Source organism: Macrobrachium nipponense, chromosome 36 (genome assembly GCF_015104395.2).
Source record: "Macrobrachium nipponense isolate FS-2020 chromosome 36, ASM1510439v2, whole genome shotgun sequence".
NCBI lineage: Eukaryota > Metazoa > Arthropoda > Malacostraca > Decapoda > Palaemonidae > Macrobrachium > Macrobrachium nipponense.
Window position 1 is genome coordinate 37945800 of NC_087220.1, and position 24729 is coordinate 37970528.

At 37.8% G+C, this 24729-nt stretch overlaps 1 protein-coding gene across 1 annotated transcript in view; it reads right to left on the minus strand.

The window, feature by feature from the left end:
* Positions 1-3899: 3899 nt before the first annotated feature.
* The window catches only part of LOC135203567 (transmembrane protein 107-like), a 95752-nt gene continuing 74922 nt past the window's right edge, over positions 3900-24729 (minus strand). The window contains exon 5 of the mRNA XM_064233316.1: positions 3900-24342. Coding sequence (XP_064089386.1) covers positions 24179-24342 — 164 coding nt within the window. The 3' untranslated portion in view covers positions 3900-24178. The remainder of the gene's footprint in view (positions 24343-24729) is intronic.

Here is a 24729-nt window from a genome sequence, read left to right on the forward strand (position 1 = left end):
ACGTATTTCTCTGTTTTTTTCTGGTGCGTCAGCAGGGTGATTATTATCCCAAAGTGGACCATGAGCGTTGAAAAATCTCCTACTATAAGTAGAGATTCATGTAGATTATTAATTAATGCTGGTAGATCACTGAAATTTGAACTAAAATTTGGTTGGTTTTATAAGTTACAAATTGTGATCATATTTTTATCGAGCGTATATAATTTGATAGCTGTTATCTGATATATGATTGTGATGGTATGTTGAAAAGTTCATAGGTGACTCTATTATGAACATTTGTTGCTGTGCCTAGTTTTGCACCATCAGTTGGTGCATAACAAACAATTTTGTACTCTCGAATGTTTGTGGGGTTGGATCCTACTGGGTTGTGGTCTCGTAGGATTCTTTGTAATTCACCCAGAAATAGTCGGGTTAAGAGGCCATTTATGTTTATGAATAATTTTATATTCCATTATTTGGAGGAATTGGTGTTAAATTCTGTAAATTGATTTCTGATTTTACTTTGACTCAAAGTTTATATGCGTTTGAATTGATCCGTTTTTTTTTAATTGTTGCATTTGTATGTTGGTTATTAGATTCGGTATAGTTGTTTGTTTTTCATTATTTACTAAGTCTATTTTTTATCTCATAATTTCCTTTTTAATTTTAAGGATTCAGAACATAATTCATTCTCATGTTCGTGTGCTAAAGGGCATTTCCTTAATTTAATAACATGGTCTATACAATTTCGTATTGTGTCCTCTGTATTGGTGGTTAGTTGGTTATAAATACCTATGAAGCACTCTTTACAACCACAAGACGAAGAATGTTTGGAGTTGTTAGCTGTTGGTTCAGAAGTATTTGATCTATTATTCCTTTTTTGTAGCTATAAGGAATGCTGGTTTGACGGGTTATTTCCTTTTTTATTGGTTTTTAGGAGAATTATTTGGTTTTTCTGGGGATGGTTTGACGGGTTATTTACTTTATTGTTTTTAGTGGAAATATTTTGGGTCTTTGTGGGATTGAGGGTTATTTCCTTTATTGTTTTTAGTGGAATATTTGGGTCTTGTGGATTTGACGGGTTATTTCCTTTATTGTTTTTAGTGGAATATTTGGGTCTTGTGGATTTGACGGGTTATTTCCTTTATTGTTTTTAGTGGAATATTTGGGTCTTGTGGATTTGACGGGTTATTTCCTTTATTGTTTTTAGTGGAATATTTGGGTCTTGTGGATGGTTGGGGTGTGATAGCTGTATTTTGGTTTGGTTTAATGTATGATTTTCATTAGCATTATATAAGGGAATGTTATCAGTAATACTGTCTTTTGGGAATTGTAATGAGTGATTAACAGATTCTTCACTGTCCAAATGTTGGTTGTATGATTGGGACTGATGAGGTTAATACGATGTCTTTTTTAAAATGTCCTTCTGCTGTAGCTGTTTTTTTTTTTTTTAATTGATTGTTTGTATGCATGGTGTTTTTACGTTGCATGGAACCAGTGGGTATTCAGCAACGGGACCAACGGCTTTACGTGACTTCCGAACCACGTCGAGAGTGAACATCTATCACCAGAAATACACATCTCTGACCCCACAGTGAAATGGCCGAGAATCGAACTCGCGGCCACCGAGGTGGCACGCCAACACCGTACCGACCACGCCACTGAGGCGTCTTAAATTGATTATGATTATCAATATTCGATTTTTTTTCCCTAAGGTGGGGTTCGTTCCAGTATTCTTTTCTTGTCAGTTCGGTTATTACTGTTATTTGATTCCTCTTCCATTGGCAATTCTTTTTCAAGGATATCTGAATCTGTAATGTTAGTAGTGGTTATAATATTACGCTTATTTTGGGTTATAGTTACATTTGAAAAATGTAGGGCTTTTGGATGGATTATTAACTCCTCTTGCTTTTAACAACTGAAGTTCTGTGTTGTATTGGTAAAATGAGCATTCTGTAGATTTCGTGTGATGAGCTAGCCCACAATTAGTACATTTTGGGTGGATACAGTTCCAATTAGTGGTATGATTATCTGATGCGCATTTTTTATGTATGTCCATACCTTGAGCACTCTGTACATTTAGCGGTTTTGGAATGAAAGGACGAACTTCTCTATTTTGCCCGAGAATTTTTATTTTAAATGGGAAGTCTTGGCCTGTAAATTTTATTTTGGCATTGTTGGTATTTTCATTCTTGTCTTTCCTACTTGGAATTGAGTATATTTCTAGATCGTGAATAATGTCATATCTCAATTTTAAGGAGTCTAGTAGTAGCTGTTTTGAAGGAAGTTCTTCTTGTTCGTTTTTGTTTAGGATGACTTTACCTGGTACATAATTCAATGTTTTCGTGGCTTGTAATTGTTACTTTTATATTATTTATTTCCATTACATTTAAAAAGACAGTGGACTACTTTTTGTTGGTTACTTGGATTAGCCATTCATTGTCTTTGATGTGTCTACCCCAGTTCTCACTATTTAGCTTCAGATTTAACTCCACGTTAAGCCATGATATGTTTTCTTATTTATCCGATTTGGAATATTTTGACAAAAATAGAAAAGTCCACAAATATTAACCCCAAAATATATAATGTTATTTGGGACTCGGGTTCAAACCTAAGAAGAAATTCCTGAGGTTCGAGAGCCACCTCACCACGTCAAGGTGGTCCCAAAATGAGGGGGAATATGTTTCATAAGAGTGAAATCTTTGATATATTTCAAAACTGTAAGAAAATGTCACGTGCAGCCAAGTTTCAGAAAAAAAATTCTTATGAAACATTTCCAAACCTTTCATTAAATAAAAGAACTAAAAAATTTGTCATAACATTAAATTATTGCTTCCAAAGCAACTATAAAATTTGAAACGGTCCTATTTGATTGTTTTCACACCTCATTGCTAAGAAAATGTAAATATGTAAATACAAAAGTAGAATGCGCCCACCGACAACGTGTGAGTAGAACGTATGTGACACAACCATTAGGTGGCAGTGCAACAAGAACCACCAGGTGTAACATACATAGATCTACAATGAGTAGCGACCATGAAATTATCTTGAAAACAATTATTTTATATTTGTTAGAGGAATATCTGGATTTTCATACAAATAAAATTACTACCCTGTGGAAAAACGGAAACAACTCGCTGCTGCCTACCTGTAGAGAAATCTTGAAGTAATCCTAAAATATATCCATCAACTCCAGAATTCTGAATTTTATAAATATGTGCTTTGGGATTTGCTTAATCGAAAGCAGCACTAAAATCTGTTTGAATTATTCAATAAATTAGTAAAACGCATCTAGGCAGTTTCCACATCTACCACAAAATCAGGGTCGAGTGTACTCTCGGTTAAAAGGAATGTCCAGTGATACTTCCTAGAAGTACAGCAATGAGCCCAGGACGTTATTTTCATCAATGCAATTATACTGAACCCAGTACTGACAGTAGCCCTTGAGAGGTAACTTTCCTAACATTCCATCAGGTACTAGTTTTAAATGAGGAGACCTGCTTTGAGTTGCCCTCATATTTCTCTATTAATAAAGTTTTAGGAAAAACAAAACAGGGCAAAAATAAAGCAATGAGAGAAAGTTACAAGTCAAGAGCTCTTACTGACTATGACAAAGGAAAAGTCTGACCTACAACAGGATTTCCTTAGGAGACGCAGTTTTACAGAGACCTAACGACATTTAGTGACAAGACGCAGTTTTCCAGAGACCTAGCGACAAATAGCTAAGCTACAAAAAGTAGAATTTTCTTCCTTAATAAATACCTTGTTTCAATCTTTAGCTCCAATTAGATGCAACTTGACAGAGGATGGGTATTCACATAAACACAGAAGTGAGACAGTGTTCTCATAAAAGATTACTTCGAAATGAATTGTTACCATAATTTCCACTGCTTGCTCTTTAGAAAAATAAAACAAGAAGAAATGTTGTAGAACCATTTATTTTCCATCATTCATATCAAAATGTCTTTTTAAACTAATATTACACCGGAGGCTGAATGAAGACTTACATAGTCAGATTAGCATAAATTGAGAAAAAATATTCCATGTATTACATAATATGTCATGGACATTTAGCATTAAAACAAATACTCATTATCTTCACAAAATAAAAAATCTGCTTAATTGCTTGATTCTTATGAAAATAATAATATGCCATAATCTTAAAGGTAACCGACATTACAACTGCTGTAAGATCATTTCCAAAATGTAAAAAAAAAATCTAGGAATTATTAGTACATATACAGTAGAGTTCTGCACGCGAATTTATGTAGACGTCATGAACTAATGTTAATGCATATAATTACATGACAAAAAGTGCATATGCTATTATGAATAATTTGATGGTATCTAATCCCAAATACTATATACACTGAACTATACTGACCTTTTTTGACAAGTTTCATAAACAGTATTTTTAACAGTGAAAATTTATTTTGATTATTTTTCATCCTCAAGCAACTATCCACTGTAAGCTACATTGTGGACACTTTTTATCATAAAACAAATTACAACACACCAAAAGTATACTATACTGAAGTCAGAATGGAATTAGAAAAGAAGGTATATATTCACATCTACAGTATACTAGTCAGAATGGACTTTGGAACGAAGGTACATACTCACATCAACAGTATACTATAGACAGAATGGAATTAGCGACAAAGGTACATATGTATTCACATCAAAATTATACTACTATAGAAAGAATGGATTTTGGAACAAGGTACATATGTCATATTAAAAATATACTATAGTCAGAATGGAATTTGGAATGAAGGTACATACATATTCATATCGAAAGTATACTACGTATAGTCAGAATGGAATTTGGAATAAAGGTACATATTCACATCAAAAGTACTATACCATAGTCAGCATGAAATTTGGAATGAGGGTACATATTCACATAAAAAATATACTACGTACTACTATATAGTCAGAATGGAATTCAGGACGATGGTATAGTATATACACATCAAAAGTATACTATAGTTAGAATGGAATTTACAATAAAGGTACTTACTATTCAAAATCCTCCTATCCCTAAGTAACAATGAATTTTACATTTGAATTTTCAAGGTAATACAAGATTTAAAGAACATGTGCTAATTGTCCATGATATATATGTACTGAACTACTGTATTATCAAAACTGATGTAATATAATACTGTTCTCTCAATGCAAATTACACTCACTTTCATTTATTACCTCTCTGCAAACATCACTTCATCTACATATTTCATACATGTTATGAATGGTAAAAATACAAGTTAAAGACAAGACTAGAATGACATATGGAAAAGATAAATTCACCAAGCGTGAATAAAAATTAGAAGCATCATACTAATACTCATGGAGTGTCCACGATTGCGTCCACTATTACAAATAAAGACTATTTCGAAATACATTTTATCAATAAGACTCCTGGAGAAGCAAATCTGCATAATTGCACATTATTTTGTGACTAAATACACAACCTAACTTTGTACAACATCGAAGCGGAACTGTTAATTGGAAGCTTTGCAAAATTACTCAACAAAACATCAACCAATTTACAACCTACACGATATACAAACCGTCGGTCCTTTACATTAGGAATTACTTTACGGCAAAGCTGGAACACGGCCGTTAAAATCTTGAACAAGGTGATTATGCAGTAACTACCGTCTGTAAACCAGCCTGCCCGCCCCGGATGTAAACACTCCACTTTGCTTTCGGTGTGAGCTCTTGCTGACTTTAAACACAATTTCCCTTTGGAATTTTTTTTTTTTTACTTTTAATATTTTGAATTTATGTACTGTGTTTGATATTAATAACTATTTGGCTTTAATAATTAACATACAAACCCACTTTTTCTGATAAGCTTTGCTGACCGCCTTTCCCCTTATGTGTTAAGGGTCAGCGGAAAGGGTGTATCTACACCCTTATCACTTATTTTCGCCCTTTAATGTCAAGGCGGGGCAGAATACTAATTTGATAGGTACGCTTACACATTGGAGAATTACCGAGAGGAAAATTTGGAAGTTTGCCCTTTGTTTTTTCTCCCGGTATTCCCTCTTCTCCTTCAGCCTCTTCACTAGCTTATTAGACGAAGAGGGAGGGGCTTTGGTTTTGATGTTTGAGGGATCTCCTCTCATTTCAGAGGGCAGTGCCCTTGGATAGGAGAGAAGTATCCTTTTTTAATCATATTTTCTTTCTTCTACAGGCTAACAGAGAGCAATAATGGATTACCTACAGCAGCAGATGGCTGGATATCTCTTCGTGTTGGTGATCGTAACCTCGGAATTGTAGTACCTGTCACTTGCAGCATGCTATGATATTGGTCCTCAAAGTGTGCGTACTGTTTCCCAGCTGAAAATCATATTAAGCTGCCATTGTTATCCTGGAGTTTCGTCACTGGAAAGCATCTACACAGCTGCCCTGTGATTATTAAGTCTACTTCTGATGGCGACTGTGCTTTGTCCTATAGAAGTCTTGCAGAAGTTGGTGAAGAGGAAGTCAAGGAGGAAGAGAACCCATCAAGTGTCGTCATCATCCTCTTTGCCCTCATCGTCATCATCATCTCCTTCAACTTCCTCCCCTTCGACTTCTAAGGCTCCCCTCCCAGAGGATAAGGTAGTCTTCCCCCGCCCTAAGAAGTCTTATCACGGGACTTCTAAGGGTCTGCCTCATTGAAATGAGGTGGCAGTTGGGTCTTCCATTGGCTCTCCTGTTCCTTCGGGAGGACGAACTGTCACGCTGTCCCCAGGGTCTTAAGAGGTTCTGCCTCTTAAGATTAGTTTTGTGTCGGTCACTCGTTCACGAGCTTCTCCGAGTGCATGCAAATCTACGAATTCGCATTCATCCAGTCATTAACACTGAGCCCGCTCACTGTCATGACTCAGGTACGGAGTGGAAGAAAGGGGAGTGAGTCACTCAGATGACACCACTTGCCAGCGATCACTCTCACGGTGACTGCTCGGTTCCCATGGTTGATGTGATGGTCTCGCGAGACCGTACTTTGGCGAGACTGGTAGGAGGTCCCCCATTCAGTCCTCCCATGAGGTTTCGACCTCGAAGGATACTGGGATGCATCAGGAGGATGGTTGTAGCTCTTGCCAATCAGTTGCACGATCAACTCCACCCAGGCCATGATCATGTTCACATGACTGACCAGTCTCAGTTGCGGTGATCGCTTCTCCTACCTTGCAAGAGTTTTGTATCCCTCCTTGGGAAAATGTTTCTCCAGGGCGAGAATGCTCTCCTGGACTTGCGTCACAGCTAGTTCTGCTAGCACAGAGAGCGAGTGTGTCCAATCTTCCTCGCCTATTCCCTCTACATGCTATGGCTACACCACGAGGAGCGAGGTGAATAGGATATAGCTGCAAAGTGCTCTCTGCAGGATTCAGCATCGGGGGGCCTACATTTCAGGAAGGGTCTTAGGGTCCCACCGGGGGTACATCAACGTCGTTGAGGAAGGATCTTCTGTCAATGACTGAGAGACTTCTCACTGTCTCAACACCTAGTGTTTAAATTCAGAAAATTCGAACATCTGGAGACTGTGTTCTCCCTGGCTCTTTCTGTCCTTTGGACAGATTCCAATTTGCAGTCCCCTGTGGAGTCTTGCGTTTTGGGAGCCTCAAGTGCATATTCTGTGGAAACACTTACTCTGGTCTTAAATGCTCCCGTATGGGACTGGTCTTAAATGCTCCCATATAGGACTGGTTTTTATGCCCGTTCCTCCCCGATTTCTAAGGGAGTCGAAGATGGACTCCTCCACGATGATTATCTGACGAATTCAGGAGTCTTGCCGAGCACTTTAATTCCTCTAAATTTTTAGCATTCTCCAAGTGTCCTGGTCTTCTATGATCTGCAAACGCTTGGGCGAGACGAGATTTCCCGATAATTGTTATTACAATAAAAGGGAGTCTTGCCGAGTTCTTGAATCTTGGAATTTCTGTCGTTCTCAGTGTTTTGGTTTTCTGTGATTTCAAAACACTTGGGTGAGACGGGCATTCCTGATAAATTTTATTACAAGAATTGGGAGTCTCGTCAAATGACTGAATTCCTTGGAATTTCTGGCGTTCTCGGAGTATTTTGGTTTTCTGTGATTTCCAAACACTTGAGCAAGATGGGCATTCCTGATCATTGTTATTATGTGGTGGGATCACAAGCTAAGCAAGCAAGTAAGACCTCACCACATTTGCATTAATCAATCCTGGCTTACAAATTCTTACATTTACTCACCAGGAAACTCAACACAATCAGGGCAAGAAGCTGCACTTTCAACGCAGCACGGCCACCAAAAAACAAACTCCACCACCACCAGCAAACTGCCAAACACCCATCCAACCATCACCAACAAACCACTGAACACTGATACAAAAAACACCAAACAAGCACCAACACCACACACCTCACAAACACCAGACACAACAAATCACTCACCAACTCAACAACCACAGATGGACACAAGCACAACAGAACCCGACCACCGAACACCCAAAACTTATGTGAAAATCACACAGACAACTGCACTGACTGACCACCTCTCACTACGAATACCTTCATTGACTGACTGCTCTTGAGTGACTCCAAATGCTCGGTGACAGAGCCGCTTAACAAGCCAACACACCCGCCAAACAAGCAGTTCACTCGTCAACCACCCATTCATCATTTACACCCTCTCTTTCTTTCACGCTCTCCCTCTCTCTCAAAACGGGAAAAAAACACAGGCCCAAACCTTCCCCATACTATCTTAACAATAATAATAAACATAAAAATACAATATAATACGTAAATAGGCAAAACATCCAAGACCCATCCTATCACTTCCAACGAATGCAAACAACCCAACGAGACAGACGAAACAACTAGCCGCTCTCTCTCTCTCTCTCTTTCTCTCTCTCTCTCTCTCTCTCTCACACACACACAAGCAACCCTTGCGAATGTTGTCAAATGCAACCAATTCATCAATTCTCCCATAATTACAAGAATCGGGAGTCTCGCTGAGTGCCTGGATCTTAGTTTCTGGCACTCTAAGTGCTCGGCTTCATCATGTTGCCGAGCACCCCAGGGCAAGGCAAGGCTTGCCTAAAAAAGTCGGGATTCTCTCGAAGAACAGAAATTCTTATGAATTCTAGCGCTTGCTATCTCAAGCATATGGATAGTGAGATGAGCCTTTACCAGTAGCCTACAGATAAGTTCACTCTTCACTCCTGGTTTAGTTTATGCAGATCTTGGTATTGCATGCCAACACCATCTAGGCGAATGGTCAAGTACAGTCCTCGTGTCTTGGATCTTAGGGTCCAAACATGTAGGACAGCAGACACAGAATCCCTTTTTATTCTTCTTCTTGGAGGTTTGGCCTTGAAGGAGAAGAGTTAATTGGGAAGAATTGATGGTTCTTTGCTGATGATTACCACTCATAATTATGTGGTGGTGATCTGCTCAGCTCGGCCAGCGAGCCGGAGTTCTCGGCTATACCCGAATGAAGTCTCTGCTTTTGATCAATGCGGTTCCTTGCCATGGCATAGCACTTTTGTAGGGGTCATCGTCTTCATCGTTTGTTGTCTCCATAACTCCCGGTTGAACTGTTTGGAGGTTTCCTGGCCTAAGAAGAGGAACGTAGCTTCTCTGCCTCCTAAGAAAACCTGGGTCAAAACTTGTAAGGGTCTGCATCCTCCCCCCCAGAGAGGAAGAAGTTAGCTTTCTCAATAGCTCACCTGTGTCAGGCTCATTCACGAGTCTGTCCGAGTGTACAACCTCCAAAGGGGGATCGTGCACCCACAGTCAGTGATGGGTAGTCTTCTCTCTGTCAAGACTGTGGCGCAGGGTGAGAGAAGAGACCGAGCCGCTTTGGTGGGTCAGACCCACCTGTGAAAGCCAGGAATGGCTATTTTTTGGGTGCTAAGAACAATGTCGCTGTCCCTCAGGACATGGCATCTGGAGGAGCTGTGAAGAGGTTCTCTGGGTAGTCTAGTCCTCTTCATGAGGTTCAATCATGGAGTGGATAGACTCATAGCAAGGTGCGGCAAGTTCTCGGCAACTTTTGCCACATTTAACTCCGTTCAACTTTCACTCACGTTCACGCTAACGAAACAGTTGTAGGAAAAGAATGCTTCATTTGGCAGAATGAAAACACCACAAGTTCAAAGAAGAGCGGGCAAGAACAGTCAACCCTCCTCTTTTTTTTCCCCTCTACATCTTGGGTTACACCGGAATGAGAAAGGGAATAAGAGGAACTCTACGGGATCTACTCCCCAAGTTCGAATACAAGAGACTATATTCCTGGTTCAGTCTTAGGATCTCACCGAACATATGTTCAATCTGTTCAGGATGGATAGCACCAAGAAGTTCGACACAACCTCTCCGGTGCTCCTGTTTTGGGAACAACCAGTTCAGCATGAATTAGTTCTCTTCGGTGTCCTGTTATCACCGTAGAACCCTCCCTTCGGGACAGATTCACCTTTGCTCTCTTCATTAGAAAATGAAGGAGGTCTGCTTCCTGTCCCTATTCTTGTCTCTCAAATGAAGAAGAATTAGGCTGGCGCTCAATTAGCAGGAGCTATGAATATACTACACGGTATATTTTCCTTGCAACATGTGTCTGTTAGCAATTGCACAGTCCAAGTAGTAAGCACATACCTTTAAGTTAGTTTTTCTGGTATGTGATCGAGATGAATAGTACCTTCTCTTGATTAACCTGAAACTCAGGACAGCCTTTCAGGCCTCCCAAGAGTTTCCGGTTTTGATTTTGAACTGACTAATGGCATTGTTTACCAACAGCACCACAGGGTTGGCATTATCACCGAACAAGAGGGTTTCTTTCCCGCACATTTCGATTAACATGCAGGTACTCCAGTGTATCTGTATTGCACTCAATAGTTCTACAAGCCGAACACATTCCAGCATGGAATGCAAAAGCAGGCAACTCGATATACGGAGTCGAGCGAGGGGCAGAGTTCTCCCTTCTCTCTGAGATTCTGTTCATATTAGTATAGTTCTCCTCTGTCGAGGGTTGACTACTAATTTGAATCTCTCTGCCCGGCCATCACAGACTAAGGTCTCTGGTTGGCTCGGAATTCTCGCGTAAGGTTCTTTTCTCGTGCTACATATTTGCCATTGCGAGAATTTTCAGATAGACGTCTGTAGTCTTCTACTCCATTGCACCTGAACCATCAGCCACTGCGATGACTCAGAATGATTTTCTTCAGACAATTCCAGTTTTGTTTTCAAATAAACATTTTTCTAATTTGTAAGGTGTTCAATTATTTTTTGTTCACTTCAAATTGAAATGAATAATGGAAGACTTCATCTGTTCCCAGCCCGACTAGCTCTGCTTCCAGGGTAGGAAGAAGAGTTCCTCCTGATCCAACTCAGAAGAAGTGGTTCTTCAGGCAGTACAATCCCTATGTTTTCACAGCTAAAGACTTCCTGCCTTCATTGCAAGCTTAGACTTTCTTGCTGAGCAGCAATGAAATAGCGGAATAGCTTCTTCACTCCTTTGTAACAAACAGGGATTAGAGCGGTCTTCACAGGTTGGTGATATCGACGGGACTTTTTCTATGATCAGAATCGTGAGAGTTCACTTCTCTCTGATTCAACTGTGAAGACGTAGGTCTACATTCGCCTTAGTCGTTAATTAAAGTAATATTGTTTCTCCTTAGTTGAGATTAAACTACTGATGAGAACTTCTGTCTTTCCATCACAGGGACCTCGGCCTCAAGAAGGCATTTGAGTCCCGTCTAGCATTTACATATCTAGCAATAACCATCAGACAGAGTTTTGATTTCCAAGACCGCATCTCGTCTCCCTCTGGCATTGGCGAAGATGACAATTTGCATAGTTCATTCTTACCATCACCCTTCAAAAGGCAGGTGTCATGTGCAATCATTCGGCATCTCTTGACGAGAGTGAATCCTTCATGATCTACATTTTGGACTTTATACGTATTGTCCTATTGGTGTGCTGCTGTACCTACAGAGGATTGACACCCTTCGTGAGGAACTCCTCTGCAGATACCTTGTCAATGTACGCTCTCTGAGAGAGCAAACGGTGCAAGTGGCTTGCTACTTTCATCACACTCCAAAGAATATGTCGGACTGGAACCTAGATGCGGTCTCATTAGGACCACATCTATATCCTTCTTCCTTGGGTAGTCCCACAGGGCCTTGGAACTCCTTTTTCCTTGGACCAGTGGTGATGCTCAACAAGTTGTGTTTGTTTACCCGGTTCCCTCAAGAGGACAAGTTGCATCCTGCCTATGGTGTGCAATTCTAAAGGTGACAAGGATGCAAGAGTGACTGGCATCTCCGCCTTTCCCCTCCTCGTCCTTCTACTCTTCTTCCTTCGGGTTGAGGATGACTTGAACTTACACTTGCTGGTTGGGCCTTTGATGCAGTAAACCTACGCATCGAGTTTCCTTTCTATTTTTCTTATCAGAATCATAGAAGCAATTCCACTTCTTCCTCTAGCAAGGGGAGGAAGGAGACTGGCAATAATGCAAACCTTTCCCAGAACTTTGCATTAATTCCTCCGACTCTAAATATTCTTCCCATACCCATTTTTGGATGAGTTACAATTCCTCACTCATTTCAGAAAGGCCCAGAAGTCTGACTCTTGATCATGAAGCTCTTATACTCCGATCAAGCTATCAGAGGCAGGGCACTCCTCCTCACTCTTACAACCAGGAGGAATATCCCAGGTGTGCTGAACTCCAGTTAGTTCTAGAAGCTCACTCAGATTCCTCCCACCAATCAGTGAGTCTTCTAATGTGAAGGACCAAGGGTTTGTATACTGTGTAGGAAAATATGACAATTCTTCTAAAGTAAATTGTATTTTTCCTATCTACGTATACAAACCTCAGGTCCTTTACATTAATGCCCACCTCATGACACCCCTCAATCTGAAACCTGAGTCCAGAAGGCAAAGTGGAGTATTTACATTTGGACAGGCAGGTCTACCCGCCTACCAAACGGTAGTTACTGCCTAAACACCTTGTTCAAGAATTTAATGATTGTGTTCCAACTTCGCTGTAGAGTAATTCCAAATATAAAGAACCTCAGGTTTGTATAGTTAGGAAAAACACAATTTACTTTTAAAAATTGTGATTTTATGTCCATTCACACTGACAAGCATGGATATTTCTAAGAAATGTAAGAAATTTTTTAACATATCAACTTTGTAAACCAATTAAAAAATCAATGCTGCAATGAATAACCTGATACACTACAGGTCCTTACAAAATTAATAGACAGAAAATCACTTTGGAAGTGCAATGGATCATGCATAAGTAATCGATGCACTGGAACCATTTTCTGACAAACATTCATTCCTTTTTTTATCAAAGCATAGAGACCCTACCTTGGTTGTGTGTCAATGGGTAACTGTGATGTATTTACATGCAAATACATACATTCGTATGTATTTGCAAATTAAATATGACTAGACTAAAGTACCAGATAAAATTTTTTTTGGGTAAATATACCTGTTAGACAGTGTTGGAGCCTTTGATAAAAACCTTACTATATTTTTTATGTCAAATTGGGTTTCTTATCCCTGATGACACATGGTTTCTTTGTTAAAAATAAAGTACTGTCTGCATCAATTAAAAATCTTTCAAACTATTTTATGAACACTGTATTAATAATAATATGATGTCCATTGAATATAGCATATTTTAATGTAATGTACAAGAACTAAAATTTTTCATATCTTACACACTCTGCTGGTGGAAAAATTAGATTATTAAGCAAATAAGCTAAGCTTGGTGAATACCAACTCCCTGGACTAGGGTCCATGTTCATTATATCACTTCATTAGTTAGGACCCTTAAAAATGATTCTATACAAGATTAGGCTGTTCATAGGAAAAATAAATGCATAAAACTTTCAATACATTGAAGAATGCTTCAGAAAACTTGGTGGTATTGCACCTACAAATGAAGGCATAAAAGTTAGCTGTAGTAACCAAGGGGTGGTATAGTATACATATTAAGAGATGCACCAGTTGGTTTATTTCAGCTCGGCTAACAAATTGTTACCTACTCACAAGTGGCAGGTTAATTTCATACAATATACAGGCAGTCCTCGGTTATCAGCGGGGTTTCCATTCTAACAGCTTGATTATAAGTGAAAATCGCAGATAACTGTAAATCGGCTATTTATCGATTTTCGGTGCAAGACAAGTGCTATAAAACCAGATCGCCAGTAACCGGGTACTGCCTTCTGCTTTTAGACTACACTCCAGCATATATCAACATTTTTGGCATGTAGTAGTTATTTTTTTTAACTTGTCCTATACGTAGAATGACTGTCTTTACTTAATCTGTTGGGTGGATGGATGTATGATATTTAGGGCAAAAGCCCAGGCAATGGGGCCAGAAAGGCCATTCATTGCCGTAATGAAGAGCAAATAAATTATGCTACAGCAAATGAATCAGTGAATTAGTGAAATATGGTTAATAAATAAAACAAGGTGATGTGACCAATCAAATAAATAAAGTAAAAGATATGAAGTTTAATGAATGGCGTGATCTATATACATAGAAAAATTTAATGTCATTAAAAATCTGTATGTGATATATAGTATATTAAGAAAAAAATAAATGTTATTAAAAAATTTTATGCAGTTTAAAAAGAGATGATAGCAGACATATTGGCTTCATCTCCCAAATATCCAAGATGGGTTTACCATGAAAATATTTTGCTCTTTGGTTAAAATATCTGGGGCAAACTGTCAGAATGTGCTCCATTGTTAGAATCTGTCACAGTAAGCACACAGTGGAGGATTGCTTCCTTCTAAAATAAACTGATGGGTTAAATGAGTGTGCCCAATCCTTAATCTGGTTAAAATAACCTCAGTTCACCTGCCCAGCTGGAATGATGAAGGCCACTCCACGATCTGTTGTTTTCTTCTTTGGAGATCATATTGAGGTCTCATGCCCATGTAAGTGGTAAATAACATGATGTTCCCTTCAACAGCAGAGAAAAAAAGAAAAAGGCTTCTTTCTGTTCATTGACAGAGTTCCTTATTAATCATTATTGCCCAGTTTAACCAAATCATTCAATTACAATGCCGTAACTATCACAAGGTTGGCCTGCAATTTTCACATTTTTAAATAATAAAATTCAAATTCTATAGAATAAATTACATTTTAAAAATTTTATAAACCAATGGTATCCTGGTCCCCCTCCAATTAACACTTCAGAAATGGAATGAACAGCATCATGTATCCTCTGGAGGGGTTGCAGTATTGCTGTCAAACAAAATCTGGTAGGATAGCATAGGATAAAAGATTATTTGTTCCTACACGATATACGAACCATCGGTCCTTTACAATAGGATATACTTCGTGGTGTAGCAGCTGGATATGGTCGTAAAATCTTGAAAAAGGTGGTTAGGCAGTAACTACTGCCCAGTAGGCAGGGAGACCCGCTTACCCATACATAAACACTTCAATTTACTTGCAGCAGTCTTCGAGTGAAGATGTGTATTTGAGAGCTCTTGTTGACTGGTTGTTAATCACGAGTTTTCAGGTGGGATCATTCCTTTATATGTTTTGAATGTACTTTTTATGATAAGCCTTGCTAGACGCTTTTCCCCTTTGTGTGTTAAGGGTTGGCAGCAGGGTATATCTACACCCTTATCACTTATTTTTGCCCTTGAATGCGAGGGCATGACATTATATTTATTGACATTTACGTTGCATTTTGGAGAGTTACCATGGGAAAATTTGAAGGGTTTCCCTTTGTTTTTCCCTTCCTGACATTCCCCATCTCCTTCACCCCTTTTCGCTAGCTTATCGGACGAAGAAGGGGGGGCTGCGTGTGGTGTTGATGTTGAGGGATCTCCTCTTGTTTCGGAGGGCAGTGCCCTTTGATGCGAAAGGACCATCACTCTCCTTAATCAATTTTTCTTTTTTCTGCAGGCTAACAGTGAGTGATAGTGTATTACAGCAGTTGATGGTTGGATATCTCTTCGTTTTGGTTATCATAACCGTCGGAATTGTACTCTAACATGCTGTGACACTGACTCTCGAGTGTGTATACAGTTCCCCTGCTGGAAAAAATCATATTGATTGGCTCCTGTTATTCAGGAGTTTCATCACTGAGCAGTATCTACAACTGCCCTGTGGTTGCTATCTCTACTTCGGGGATGACTGGGCTTCATCCTTTAAAAGAAGTCCTGCGGAAGTTGACGAAAAAGAAGCTGATGATAAGAGGTCCAGAAGGTGTCGTCTTCGTCTTTTCTTCGTTGTCATCTCATGCCTCCTCACCTCCCTCTTCAAAGGCTTCTCAGCCTAAGAAGACGAAGGTAGCTTCTCCACCTCTCTATGAATTCTTGTCATGAGACTTCTAAGGATCAGCATCCTTCCCCCGGGAAGGAAGCAGCTGGCTCTCTCGTTGGCTCACCTGCTCCTTCGGGAGTGGGATTGTGATGCTGTCCCCAGGGTCTAATGTCTAGGGAACCTAAGGAGTTCGAACCAAGGTTCCTTCTCCAGTCTCAAGTACTAGGGCAGTGCTCATGGAACCAGATCCGTGTCAGAGGCTCGTTCATGAGTTCTCTGAATGCCCAACCCCTCAAGGGGGCGACGTACATCCACAGTCAATGACGAGGAGTCCTCTCTCTGTCGTGACAGCAGCGCGGGATGAGAGAAGGGACCAAGCTACGACTCGAACCCACTTGGGAAAGCTAGGACTGGCTTTCGTTAGGTGCCAGGGTCGATGGGTGAATGGTCAAGTTCCGTCTTCGTGTCTTGGACCTTAGAGTCCGAACACGTAGGACAGCAGACACAGAATTCCCCTTTATTTTTCTTCTGAGAGCTTCGGCCTCAAAGGAGAAAAGTTAATTGGCAAGAAGTGTTAGTTCTTTGCTGAGGATTATGTGGTGGTGATCTGACCAGCTCACTTGACTCGGCTCGGCCAGCCCAGGTCCGCCGAGTTAAGTGCTCAGCTTTGCTGAACGAACCCTCTGCTCTTGATCAGTGTGGTTCCTTGCCTTGTTAAATACCTTTCCCAGTGTCACAGTCGTGATGTCATCTCGTCACAGAAGGGGTCATCATCTTCGTCATCCAATGCCTCCTTATCGCCCTCTTCAAAGCTTCCTGACCTAAGAAGAGAAAGATGGTGTCTCTCTACATCCTCCCTTTAGGAAGGAAGCAGTTGGCTCTCTCATCGGCTCACCTGCTCCTTTGGGAGAGGCAACCGTGACACTGTCCTCAGGAGCTAGTGTTACGTGAGCCCCAGGGTTTGGACCTAGGTTCGTTCTCCTGTCTCTGGTTCCAAGGGCGCTGCTCATGGAATTAGGGCTGTCAGGTACTCATTTGCAGGTCTCTCCGAGTGTACAACCTCCAAAGGGGGTCGCACACATGCAGTCACTAATGGGGAGCCTTCTCTCCGTCGTGATATTATAATAAATGATTAATTTATCCAGACCCCTGAGCCTAACAAAGGCTCTTCTCTTGCTCGTTTTTAGGATTTAATCCAGAAAAAAAAGAGATATTTAGACTATTTAGGAAACTGGTTTTACTTAGGAACATGATGATCCTATTAAAAAAGAAATCTTTACCTTCAGCAAGAATGCCTTTTAATGTTGAGTTTCGAAAATATAAATTCCTTTGATGGTTCCAAACTGAACAATCGACTAATAAGTGTTGGACAGTCATTGGTGTCTGGCATGAACTACATTTCATTGGGTCTGGATGTGGATTTAACATCAAATGACCGTGTGAAAATCTAGTATGGCCTATACGTAGTCTTGTTAATAAAACTTCCTTAGCTCTTTCGTTTTTAGATGATGACATCCTTGAATTAGCTTCACTTTTATATCTCTCAGTTTGTTTGTAGTTGGCACTGATGTCCAATCTATTTGCCAGTCTTGATATATTAAAGGCTTAATTGAGATTATCCAGTCTGATACTGGGGCATGTGTCATTGTTGATGGAATAGTGCAAGCTAATTTGGCAGCTGACTGCTTTTTCGTTTCCTTCAATTCCCACATGTGCTGGAATCCAGCATATTTTTTATTATAGTCCTGATTGAATAAGTTTATGTAGTTTTATTTGGATTTCTTGTACAAGGTGATTTGTAGACTTGTACTTGTTTGTTGCATCAATAGCACTTCATGAGTCACTGAAAACTATGGTGGAAATTGCTCTCTTCTCAGATATTATGTCTAGTGCTACGTATTCGCATGGCTGCAAGTTCAGGAGTGCATACTGATGATATTGGGAGAAGGCTTTTTTTAAATAACTTATCTTTTGAGACTGCTGAAGCTCCTACTCCAGTGTTGTTTTTTGATCCATCTGTATAGATCATAAGTTGATCTCCCTTTCTTCTGATGTGCTCCAACGCATGTTAGCAGTACATCTCTGTTTGCCATAATGCTATTTAGAAGATATGATAGAGCAGTACATATTTTTACTCTTTTCAAAGTCCAGGGTGGTGGGAATTTCATTGCTGGATGGAAAATTGGTTTAATATTATGTGAATTCATTAAATATTTGGTTATTTGTGAGAACGAGCTAGCACTATGGTTTTCTAATCTTTGGTTATAATTAAAAAAGCAGGTAGCAGCGGGAGATGTTCCTGCTTGAAGGGAAAGGCTCCTACGCATAGTTATCAAGTTGCGGTGATGTTTTACGGGTAATATACTTGCTTCTACTAATGAGGAGTTTACAGGGGATGATCGAAATGCTCCCATGCACAAACGTATTCCTTCATGATGCAGTGCATCTAGTGTTTTTAATGTAGCTTCTGTGGCAGATAAATATATTTGGCAACAATAATATATTATTGATAATACTGTTGCTTTGTATAACATAAGCATGGTGTTACGTCCAGTTCCCCATTTGGTATGCAATAGTTTTTTCAATATGGCTAGGGCTTTTATGCCTTTTGCTTTAATATATTTGAGGTGTGCTTTCCAGTTCAGGTGCTGATCAAACACCATTCCTAGGTATTTAACATTTGTGCAGAATTTAATTTTGGTATTATAAAGATAAAGCTTAATTGATTGTTGTTTTAACCATCTTTTATCTTTATAGAAAATTATTGCATTTGTTTTATCTATTGAAAATTGGAATCCTACTGAATTTGCCCAATTGGTAATATTTGAGATGGGCATTTCTTAGAGTGCTACTTGTATAATATATGGCAAAGTCATCAACATACAAGTTGTTTTAACTCCTTTAGGTAAATTTATTGTAATAAATTCATAAACTTTAGAATAAGAATTTTCTATTCGAATTTGGAAAGTCCTATCTGATAGAAAATTGTCAATAAAAATTGATAAATGGCCTCTTATACCTTCAGAGTGAATGTTTTGCATGATATTGTCTCCCCATGTCATATCATATATGCCTCTTCCATGTCAAAAAATATTGCCACTGTTAATTTTTTCTGATCAAATCCTTTTTCAATATGATCTAGACATGTTAGTGGCTCAAGGGTTGATCAACCAGCTATTGATCCTGATTGCGTTGATGTTAGAATGGAATTTTTAATTATGACACGTTAGTTGTGAATTAACCATTTTTTCTAGTATTTTCCTAGACAGCTTATCGAAGATATAAGTCTATAATTCGATGGAAAAACGTGTTTCATCCAGATAGTGTAACAGAATTTTAGTAAATAAGATTTGGCAATGGGGGCTAGTCTTTGTATCATTTCAAATAATATTTCATCATCATCTGGGGCCGATGGAGGACATGAATCTAGAGCATTGTTTAATTCATCCATATTAAATACATAATTATATTCTAGATCTTCAATAGTTTCAAAATTGAGTATAGTATTTTTTCCCTGGGTTTTTATATCTTGAAAATGTTCATTTAGATTGGAGTAGGCACTTATCTTTTCAAAGTGTTTCCCTATTATATTCGAGATCTCATATGGGTCATGATTTAGTTTCCCATTTAGGTTTATTGCCCTTCTTGGGTGTCATATATTTTTCGTTAATTTTCCTTATTTTTTGCCAAATATCTTTCATAGATGTATTTGTCGACAAGCTTGATACATAATTTTTCCATGATAATATTGTCTCAGATATTACAAGTTTTCAAAATTTGGCATTATATTTGTTATATAAAGGTTTAATATAATTGATTGGTATGTTGATGACACTATCTTGTTTAGTGTATTTGCATGGTAGGGCAATTTGTTGAGGGCTCTGAGACGTGTCTTAAGTCTGCTAAGATTTCGACTTAATACGTGTTTGATTTTGCTTGAAGTTGCTAAGGTTGGAGTCCACCATGGGACAGGGGATTTATTTGGATGTGGCCTTGTTTTAGATATGCTTTTATCAGCAGCATTTATTGCAGCTAAAAACAATACATGAGTGTTATTTGATTACCATATAGAAAACTACATTCCCACAATAGAACAATTTGAAAAAAATATGAAGCACTGGCAAGAAAATTAAGTGTGAAACATTCTTATTTCACAATGTAAACAGTATATAAATAGTACAATGATACATGAAATCAACAGTTTGTGTGAAATTTTTGACATAAAAACTTCTGCTCACTCAAGCTCACAAAAGACACGAAACAATGTGCTGCAAAAAACAGACTAAGTATTCACTACTACATAAACTAAAATGATGCTCAAATATTGGGTTATACACTGTGACAATAACATTCATCTAAACTAACACTTAACTCCAGCACATGAATGACTGCACATGGGCCTAAGACTCCAATTATAGAACGTTCTTTGTAATGAGGTAGGTAAAACTCTGAAGTTCTGTTGTGGGTGAGGCACTGGCCTTAGTGGACAACTGCAACTAACTCTGTCATCATTTGCTTTTACCACAATTACAGCTTCATCCACTTCGCATTCATTCTTTCCATTATAGTTTTAAAGTATAGTTGATTAGTATATGTGAATTTGCAAGCAATGAAGAAGAAGAATCTACAATATACAACCATGGCATGAAAAAATATTTTAATTTTATTTATCACACAGATTCACAATTGAACACAATTCAGTTCAGTAGTACACTACAGTAATTGATACATAGGAATTCTGTTCCAAAACATGTTTATGAACACCAAATACAATGTACCTTTCCTTTCACTCACAGGTGAAAAAGCAAGCCTACACAAGCTGCATTCAGAAGATAGTACAGGGTCTGATGAATAAAAAACACATTTGCTTGCTTAAATCAAAAGCTTGTAAGCTTGTAAGAAAAAGCAAAAGCTTGAGTAGCAAAAGGTAGCAAAAGCCTAGGCAAAAAAAGTAATAAGGTAATTGCTTAAAAGGTAATGAATTAAGATGATATCACCATTTGCTACCTTTTGCTTAATGGATTCTGAACTTTTGCTCAGAGGCCCAGCCTTGTGCTACTCATGTGTTTGACATTCCTGATGGGTCCAACTAACTGGTATACATATAAACATGGAAGTGCCTTTTAATTTTCTGGTTTGTTTGGCTTTTGATTGCCATTCGTTTCAGGCAGAATGAGTTTGATTTGAATGCAACATGGAAGAACACAACTATAAATAATTCATGAGATACATAAATGCATCTTGAGTATCCGTAACTCTGAATCAAATTGTTTTAAAAAATCCAAAGGAGTGTTATTTTTTCCCCTCCTTATACATACTACTAGAGGATTTGAATACTTACTATATGTGACATTAAAACAGAACAGGCGCCAACTAACTATGTGATAACGAAAGTTCCAATAGCATTACTTTACATTTACTATATCGGTAATGGGAAGTGGTAGTATTTGTGGTATACTTGTAGTAGTAGTTAAGGTCTGTTGCAGTTGTTGTTATAATTCTTTTATCTGCTGCTTGGATAGAATATTTTATGAATGCAGATAAAGCAATACATACATACATACATGCATACATACACACATACATAGTACTTATATCTTTTTCTTTCAAGCTATTGCTTCAAAACAAAAGAAACTGCTAGGATTTAGTCATAGGAAATGAAGCAATTGCTGATGATTTCTAAGAATTTGCTTGAACTTAAGTATCAGCTATAAGCATTTACTAGCAAAAGCATTTGCTTTATTTTATTCATTGGAAGTGAAGCAAATGCTGTAAAATTCAAGCAAAAGCTTTTGCTTTATTTTATTCATTGGAAGTGAAGCAAATGCTGTAAAATTCAAGCAAAAGCATTTGCTTTATTTTATTCATTGGAGGTGAAGCAAATGCTGTAAAATTCAAGCAAAAGCATTTGCTTTATTTTATTCATTGGAAGTAAAGCAAATGCCGTAAAATTCAAGCAAAAGCATTTGCTTTATTTTATTCATTGGAAGTGAAGCAAATGCCATAAAATTCAAGCAAAAGCATTTGCTTAACGTTTTATTCATCAGACCCAAGTGTCATCACAGCACACTCAGCAAACACTATGCATATACATACATAGTTACATAGTTATCTTTGGATCAAGGACAAAACGCATATTAGAATGTACAACATAATATTTTATGATCCATACTGCACAGAATTATAATCTTATCTGGACAGAACAAATACAGAACTACAGTACAAATACATTCAGTATAGTACAGGAATTTCTAGCACCTACTATAACACTGAAGGCACAAAGTTTCTACATGAGGCACATAGCTGCAAAAAAGTGTTTCACATGAGGCTCAAAATCTACCTGCTAAGAAATGCTACAAATTGTACTTTCAAATATTTTTCTGATGACTAGAAACATTTCATAACCTTCTTTAAAAGCTACAAATGTCTTATGTCACTATTCTACCCCCAATCTCTTCTTGTATTCATTAACACTAAAACCTTGTAATGTAACATGATTTATGGGATTTATAAAAGATTGCTTAACCCTGGACAAAATGTTTAAGCTTTACAATACATAGACAAAACTCTCTTACAATTACATAAGCACTTATCTAAAATCTTCATGCTATCATGCTACCAATTATTACAATCTATAAGTAGCTAACAAGCCCAAAGAAGTAATAAAAACTCATGACTATAATTCTGTTTAATCACTCAGCCTCTACAGGGAACTTTTCCTCTATTTATCAATGGGTCACAACCTTCTAACTTTTGTACACTTGGTTAAAGTATATCATAAAGTCAAAATAACTCATATCATTCTGTGATGTACATTCACTCTGGAAAATTGTTGATAACCACTTTTCTCTTAATATCAACATTAAATGTATTTCCTGCCAGGAAAGCAGATTTGTAGTAAATATAAAGTATATTGTATATCTTTCATTGAAATAGCTATAAGGAAATGTAATACATTTCCAATATTAGATAAGAAAAATAAAATCTGGACAACATATAGCTTTCATCCCATAGATCACATTATGTATTTAATGATAGACATTATGCCTAATACTGAAACATTTACAGTACAACTCACTTTGTTAAAATGGAGCAAAACTACCTCTATTGTCTTGTATAGAGATTATGTATAATTCAATTTCCCCTTACCTTAACCAACAAAAATACTCGAAAATCATTGCATTTCCTTAAAGTAACGATTAATTCATTCTATAATAAGTGAATTTCATTACGCAAGAAAGACTAAACTTTTTTCTGCAGGCGCACACGTATTGCTAACTACAAATTTTTTAACAAGTCTGAACACTGGAACCACAACCACTTTTGTTTATTAAGGTATTTAAAGCTACAAAAACTAAAAAGTAAAATCTGCAGAAAAATGACTTAACTACAATAAACAATATCGAATACTAAATGTGAACACAAAAGGTATTTCTGAAACTTATCTGATATGTGCATATTTTTAAAATGAACCTCTTACTAATTACATTAGCAAGATTGTGCATATGTTTTGGAAATAAATTATGACTGCAAATTTAGATGAAATATGGCAAGTGACCTATGTACACAGTTTGTATGCCAAACGAATATGGGTAATCCACTAAATTCATTTAAGTACCAACACTGCAAATTGATTTAAATTCTATAAAATGGTGCAACTTTTGGTAACATTACTTTAACTACCAGTTCATAATTCAAAAAGATGAATGAGTTGGAAATCTTAATTCTCAAAGGGCTGGTTTGAAAACTTTTAAATTAAGAATGAAATGTTTTATATTAGCTAAATAAATTACCTGAAAAATCTACTGACTAGATGCATAAAAATATGACAAATTTTACATTACCTTCCAGTGACAAATGAGGAACTATCATGAAAGGCATTACAACAACAATATCTCTTCACTGAAATGCAAACAAGGATCCTTAAAATCACACACTTTTCTTAAGAACAAGGACACTTATGATAACCACGATGTCAAGAACTGTTGGAATTACTGATGCTAAACCAAAAACCCACCAGTACATTCTGCAGTCCCAGACATCAATGACCATGTAGGCCAAGCTTACTGATGCGCCACTGTGACATAACACGGCTAAAATCAAGTTAAGGTAAAATCATGGAAGCTATTGATTTCTCTAAAGACAACCAACTGTTTGAGATTCCTCGGGGTTTGAGATTCCTGTGGTAAAATCTAGTCTGATCATTCACGAGCATAGCAATATTTTTCTTCTACTCTTTCCTGTAAAAGTGTAACTTTAAATCTGAACACTTCATATTTATTAAAGTACTGCATATATTAAAAAATGGAAAACAAAAAAAATTTCAACTCAAGTGGAAGTTAAGACAAATTTCTTTTTTTGCATGGCTTCATTTTCTGTAATCAGAATCTCAAAGAGTCAGGATTATATGGATCTGTTCACCCATATCTATCAAATTTGTCAAAAGTATATTCAGATATCCAGAGTACATACAGTATATA